Here is a 7,523-nt window from a genome sequence, read left to right on the forward strand (position 1 = left end):
TTATTACATAAATTGTATTAAATACTTGAGTTGACAAACTAAAAGACTAGAGCAGAAAATCAACTTCACATAATAATGTCACTGTATCTTAAGTGTGATGAAATTTTTTTAAAACCAGCATCCTATGCTGATAAGATTCATGTTGAAGTTCACCAACTATGGCCATGATTAATTGTGTATTTTAATCATGTACAAATAATCATATAATTCAGGGTAAGCCTATTTCCTTAACATCTCTTTTCTATTAAATTACACACAGTATGCTAAGGGCCAAAGTAACTTACTAGCTTATCAAAATCTTGTAGGTTTGCTTAACAAAAAATTGACAGCTTACATATATATGGAATCTAAAAAAACCCAAAAAATGGTCATGAAGAACCTAGGGGCAAGACAGGAATAAAGACGCAGACCTACTAGAGAATGGACTTGAGGACACAGGGAGGGGGTAGGGTAAGCTGGGTCAAAGAGAGAGTGATAGTGTATATATGGACATATGTACACTACCAAATGTAAAACAGATAGCTAGTGGGAAGCAGTCGCATAGCACAGGGAGATCAGCTCAGTGCTTTGTGACCACCTAGAAGGGTGGGATAGGGAGGGTGGGAGGGAGGGAGCTGCAACAGGGAAGAGATATGGGGATATATGTATATGTATAACTGATACATTTTGTTATAAAGTAGAAACTAACACACCACTGTAAAGCAATTATATGCCAATAAAAATGTTTAAAAAAAACCTGACAGCTTAACAAAAATATAAAATTATGAGCTAGAATTAGAATAATCTTTAGGAATATGAGTTAACATTATCACACCTTCAACATCCATTAGTCCAGAGTTTCCATAATTATGAAAGAAAATATTCCCAAATACTGTTTTATGAATTTCATGACACAGAATATAATAAAGTAAAAACCTCTATCTCATTCACTAATCATTTTAAGCTTAATTTTATTCTACTGTGATAACTAAAAAAAGACTACCAGATATATATATTTTTTTTTAATTAATTAATTAATTAATTTATTTATGGCTGTGTTGGGTCTTCATTTCTGTGCGAGGGCTTTCTCTAGTTGCGGCGAGCGGGGGCCACTCTTCATCGCGGTGCGCGGGCCTCTCACTATCGCGGCCTCCGTTGTTGTGGAGCACAGGCTCCAGACGCGCAGGCTCAGCAGTTGTGGCTCACAGGCCCAGTTGCTCCATGGCATGTGGGATCTTCCCAGACCAGGGCTCGAACCCGTGTCCCCTGCATTGGCAAGCAGATTCTCAACCACTGTGCCACCAGGGAAGCCCCAGATATTTTTATGCCAAAAAAAAAACCCCTCTCGAAACATACATTAATCAAGTGTAATGCCTGTGGCCTTTTTTTTTTAATTCCATAGCGAATGCAGAAAGTCAATAAAAATGCAAAGGAATATGGTATTTACATTGTAATTAAAATTCACAACATCATAGTATATGAAAAATGTCGATGGTAGAGTGGTGCCCTCAAGTGGCACAGTGATAAATTGCAACTGTCTAACGGGAAAGTTCTTTGATTAATTAAATCTAAAGTGCATATCGCCTGGACCTAGAGTTCACAGAGGCTGGTAACAAGTGTCCTACAGACCAGCTGGGGCTCACGGTCTACCTAAGTCCCTCCTTTAACAAGGGTACCACGGGGTAGTCTGGCATGTAAAGGTACCATACACTTTCCTTATTATCTCAGAAGTTTAGGGGTGTGTCTGCAAAACGTGAAGAGAATCAGATCTACTCTGATCTGTTAAGGGAGCAGCATTCATAACATTACAGAAATCTTTTTAGAAGGTATTTTCTATCCAGCCCTTAACCAATTTCCTATGTTTATGGCCTAGTATGTAAAGCAGAATTTAAAACCTTGTCTAACCAAATTGCTTGAAGAAAGGGTGGTACTTGTTGATGTGCTTTGATCACAAACCAAAGGTTCACCTGTCAACACTCTCAGGAAAGGATCCTAAAAATATGAGTTTAGTTTCCTGCCTCTGTATATGCATTAAACACAACAACCGCTGATGAGCTGCTGCCTTACACAGCTAAAAGGTCAACATTCTGAGGACAAGTTTCCTTCCGACAGCCATAGAGATATGAAAGAAGAGATATGAAAGAAGAGATGGCAACAGAAGCGTTACAATCTCAAGAAAGATCCTAGAAGAAGGTTTTAAAATCACATACCTGACACCACATTGCTTTGCTTGGGAGACTTTCCTCTCTTAAAAGTGTAATGTAAAAAGAAAAGCTTCCATTTAGTAGAGAGTTCCAGTTGCAGTTATTGGGTGGTGTCTAAGAAAACTGAAGCTCAGATTAGGAACCTGCATAACCTTAATCTCAGTTAAGAACAAGACTGGCTTTACTTCCTGACCTGTTCACTTCAAAGCCTGTGGTCTTAACCCGTGACACTGTACTGCCTTCCTTTGAGCATTCTAAGATTTTGTGAGCAGCCATATCCATGATTCTTCATGATTTCAGCAGTTCTAAAAGTCAAACGTCTACAAAAGTAGGCAGGTAGTGGAAAGGTGTAAGAAACGGTGAGGAGTGGCGGGAACATGGTGAATCGGAGCAGAGTCCAGGGTCTGCCTAAAGAGGGCCGCTGCCTGCAGCTCCAGCCCACACTGGCTACACAGGCGGCAGTGTTAGCAAATATTTTGATTTTTTTCAAGAGAAGATGAAAAGCTCAATTTTATGAAAGCGACCCATTTTTAAATACTGGCAACTAATTTAGATTTAAAAAGAAACAACTCTGCAAGCCAAACAAAAGACATCTGAAAGTTGAATGTGACCAGTACGTAATATGTTGTAGAGATTCTGATGATGAATGATTCCTGTCCAAGAGATTTTAGACTAGACCTTTGGTATCAAATGATTTGTCAATTATCCTCACTATTGAATTTACTCTACAAACCCAGGCTTCGTCTGCCATCTTCAGCTCAAGTCATACGTCCTAAGATGAGTTCAGGTACAGTGAAGGTCACTAACAAATCACTTCCCATTCAACAGGCCCCAGCCCCCTCATCCCTCTCATTCTCCTCCCGCCTCCCTACACACACACACACACACACACACACACACACACACACACACACCCATCACCTCAAGTCTGAAACTTTCAAGTTTGGTCTTCGACATCTCATGTCACATCCCTTTAATCAACTTTTTTTTCCTATTCTCTTAAATTCTTCACATTCCTCATTAGTTGAAGAAACCAAAATTGGATACATTCTTTACATTATGATTTTTATAACTCTTGGGTCAGATTTAGGCCTTACTCTTAATGTTTCCATAAAGGGTCTCTAGTAATTTTCATAAATTTATCATCCTGTTCTAAACAGCTGGAAGAGTATACCTCTAGGATTTAAGGTAAAAATTTATTTTTTGGTAGAAGTCATAAAGCATGTTCAGGACACCAGAAAAGTGCCCAGCATTATTCCCATTCTTCACACAGGAATTTATCAAAAATTATGAAGTCTAGATAACTACTTTTTAAAATTCTGGACACAGAGACCATTTGAAAGGCTGATTTTTAAATAAAATAGTAGCATCAGTAACATTTGCTTTTATAGTTCCTATGACATATTAAGAAGTAGAAAAGTTTATCACACTGATTTTAAGTCCACAGTCCTATGGGCAAAAGCTGGAACAATTTAGAGTAGCCTCAAAACCTCTGAATGAAAGAGTAGATTATGGGATGGAAATCTGTTCTTCTCAAGGGCTGATTTCTTGTATCACTCTTCCTTCTCCCTTCTCTTCCTCCTGTGTTTGACGTACAAGTTTCTTATCCTAACTTCAGTTCCAACTAACTTTTCACTGCAGCACATTCAAACAACTTTAAGCTAAAAATGAAGATTCATCCTTATTTGTAAGAGATGTACTGTCCAACAACATTAGAGTATTTCTCTACCATGGTAGTTTATAGGGTTTGATTAAAATCAAAGGAAAGGAAGTAACAAGAGGGTCATCAATATAAGATAATTTTAGATGGGAGCCCCTGTGTGGTTTAAATGTCTAATTTGAGGGCTGTATGACTACAGACTTTGAAAACCTCCTCCATGGGAAAAAGCCATGCAAAGTCAATACCGTATTTCCTTCAGTACACTCTATTCACCTCAAATGTGAATTACCATCGATTTGTATTTCCTAACATTTCTAAAAATGCAGTCATTATAAACAATTCTTATTTTCTCATTCAAGTCCCAATCAAGTTAAGTGGAAGCAAGGCTGTAATTGAGACTTTGGTATGCATAAAAATCTTACTTTCACATAATCTACCCCATTTCCCTACTCTAGGTCACTTGGGTACTTCACTCACCTTCTGAAATGCCTTTAAAAATCTCATCTGAAGACATCATTCAAGGAGATTTTCTATCTCTTACTAAATTCTTACTTTAATGCAAAAAGCAAAGTAAACAGTACTCCGTGTTTTTAATCAGCTAAGAGCTGCACACACACAGCAGCCAACTCAAGATTTGCATTAAGTATTTTTTACTTACAATTCCTCTCCTTGTTTGGCTTTCTTGTCTGACACTAGATAGACGGTTCCAAAAGTTCCACTGCCAAGTTTCTGCTGAAGCGTGTATCTTCTTGCGATCAAGGGCTTTGGACATGTCGAAACAGCTATTGATCCACTCACACACTTAGCAGCCTCTCGGAATTTCAGCATTGATCCAAACAAGAGAGAACTGTTCGTTTGCTTATCGAAACTCAACATGCAAGTCTCCTAGGAGATGGTCAAATGCATCCGAGTAGTGTCGGTCAATGCCTTAAAGAGGAAAAATCCAGTGGTGAGGTCTAATGCGTGCTGAACTATTCCTAACAAAAAGTGTAAGTTTCTGACACTGATACCTGTACCTTGATTAGTGGACTGAACAACCCAATATTGGTTAACCTTAATTGAGAAAATGTTAAAAGGTAGAGATACTGCAGATTCCAATAGAAGGCAGTCTTTCACAAAAAGAGACTTCCCTCAGGCATCTAAATTTGGCAAAACTGAGTAACAGTCAAATTTCCCCAAGTTCTGAGATGTATATATGTTTTCCAATCAATAATCTGTTTAAGACTTTATACTCCCTACCTACTTTTTAAAAAACATCCAAGTACAAGAACTTTATAATTTCCTAAAATCTACATATCTGCATCAAGCTTTATGTATTCTTTCTTCCCACCTTATGTCTATTTTGATTAATAAATGGTGAGTTAGGATTAAACCAGAAATTAGCATGTTGCTGGTTTCTGTCGATTTTTTTTTTCTGTGGACTTTAAACCACGATATTTGAATTTATTAGATGTGAAGAGGGATATGGATTCGAAATGAATTTTTTCCCATCCTAAGCAAATTCTGATCCAATGTCTGAAGTTTTTTTATTATGCACACTGTGTATAGAGTAATCTCCCTGGATTGGAAACAAGAAGTGTCACAAATGCAGTTCAAATCTAAAATTGTATTTTAATGTTAGCTGAACATAAATTTGTTATAGGTAAATCTGTAATTCCTCAAAAAGCTATAAATGTACAGCGGAATTATGAAAGGCAGGACTGTTTCATATGAGTATGTGTATGGTAAAATCACTTTTATTTCATCAAAATGTAAAATGTTTTGTTAGTAATTATGAAAAGTGGGTTTTATTTTAAATCTATAAGAAAAACATGATTTTAATAACTAATGAGAACAGACTGTGTAGTACAGGGAACTCTATTCAGTGCTCTGTGGTGGCCTAAATGGGAAGGAAGAGGGGATATATGTACACGTGTGGCTGATTCACTTTGCTGTACAGCAGAAACTAACACAACATTGTAAAGCAACTATACTGCAATGAAAAAAACAAGGAAAGAAAACATGATTTTAAATTGAAGACTGTGCTCTGGAGTCAGGTCAGTCCATATTCAACAATTCCAAAGCTATAAGACAAAAACCTATTGTGCATAATGACAAAACAAGATGCTATCTGTGTACTTTGGGGTACATGGCCAGCGGACTTCATCATGGTGGTGGCCAATTACAAATATCCTTGGAACAGAACATAAACAAGGAAATGTCTATTTACAGCATTTCCCTTCTTGAAATAACGTATTAATCAGTTAAGTTTCACCTAATGCCAGTGAGAAGGAAAACTAGTAATCAGAGAAGGAAGGAAAGGAAGGAGGGAGGGAAAAACCAAATCACCTAAGTGGCTATGTGATCACGACAATACTAAAACATCAGCATTAGGTTGGAACTTCAGAGCTGGGGCCCGTACCTCAAAATGCCTGAATTATGTGGGATTATCAATATTACAGAAATTAGTGAAATCTACTGCTGCAAAAACAACTGGAGAGCAGGGCTCCCAATGTGTCTTTGTGTGCTTCCTCCGATCACATAAAAGTGATGCTTTCTGGCCAAATTAAGCTGTTAAAAAAAATGTATGGACTCATGGCCTTTTCAAATGTAAAGGACACTTTCAGTAATCCTCCTTACTGGAGATAAAGGTCCCTGTCTAGGGAAAGTCAGAATAGTTCTGAGAAGTCCAATTTTCCAGGGGCTCTCATTTGTAAATGAGCGTTTAAGCCCAGCAGTGTCTAAGCAATGTGGCAAGGCTACAGAGTACCTCGGGACTAGGCTCCCTCTGGCCCAGCCTCCCAGTAGCAGCCCGGCCGCCCCCTCCCCAGACCACTCAGTCTCCTCTGTGCGACCACAGAGCCACCCGAGAACTGGTAAGCGTCCACTCGCCCCCACCTCACAGAGGTTGTAAAGGAACCTGAGCGCAAGGAACACGCCTTCTTTATCTCTGGGTCCTCGGTGCCTGGCACACAGTAGGTTTTCAGTAAACTCTGTTAAGGCAGATAAGCGTCCAGCAGACCAGCTTGCTGCCCAAGGGGGGCGGGGTGGGGTATGTGGTGGGAAAGGGAGAGACGGTTCACAAAGCTGCACGTTGACCCTTAGTGGGGGAACTGTGGGGCTGGGGACACAGACAGGGAAGGACAGTGTTTACCAGTCTCCTCCTAGGTAACAACAAGAGGAAGCAGATCTGACACCGGATTCTGCTAAAGTAGGAATCTAACCTTAAAGGTAAACCTTAACCCTAAGGTTAAAAGAATAATTCCTTGCCTCAAGTATTTTAAATTTACATTTTCGCAAAGCGGGTTAACACAAACGGAGGAGGCACAAGCCACACATCCTCCCGGGACCGGAGCAGGTCCGGGAGGTAAGAGCCGAGGGAAGTGAGGAGGCGCGGGCTCGGAGGCCCGGAGAGGCGGCCCTGAAACCATGACCTTCCCGGCGCCGGGAGCCCACGAGCCCCGAGGTGCCTCCGCGTACCTTTTCGGGTGAAGGCCGAAGGGTGGTAGCACCGCGCGCGCCCAAGGGGCAGCCAGTAACCCGGACGCCGGAAGAGGCGCCTCACATTCTTGCAGCGGGGCCAGCGAAACTCGGCACTTAGGTTGCCAGGGAGACGGCGCGGGGCGTGTCGGGAAGTCGAGCGCGACCGCTGGGCGCCGTTGCCAGGGAGACGGCGCGGGGCACGCCGGGAAGTCGGGGAG

The 7,523-nt window shown here is 40.6% G+C and overlaps 1 protein-coding gene across 1 annotated transcript in view; it reads right to left on the reverse strand.

The window, feature by feature from the left end:
* NEK11 (NIMA related kinase 11) overlaps nt 1-7,424 on the reverse strand; it is a 143,037-nt gene extending 135,613 nt beyond the window's left edge. Inside the window, 2 exon segments of the mRNA XM_060010177.1 lie at nt 4,502-4,770; nt 7,303-7,424. Of these exon segments, the coding sequence (XP_059866160.1) occupies nt 4,502-4,671 (170 nt within the window). The 5' untranslated portion in view covers nt 4,672-4,770; nt 7,303-7,424.
* Nucleotides 7,425-7,523: the final 99 nt, after the last annotated feature.

The sequence above is a fragment of the Delphinus delphis genome, chromosome 4 (genome assembly GCF_949987515.2).
Source record: "Delphinus delphis chromosome 4, mDelDel1.2, whole genome shotgun sequence".
Taxonomy (NCBI): domain Eukaryota; kingdom Metazoa; phylum Chordata; class Mammalia; order Artiodactyla; family Delphinidae; genus Delphinus; species Delphinus delphis.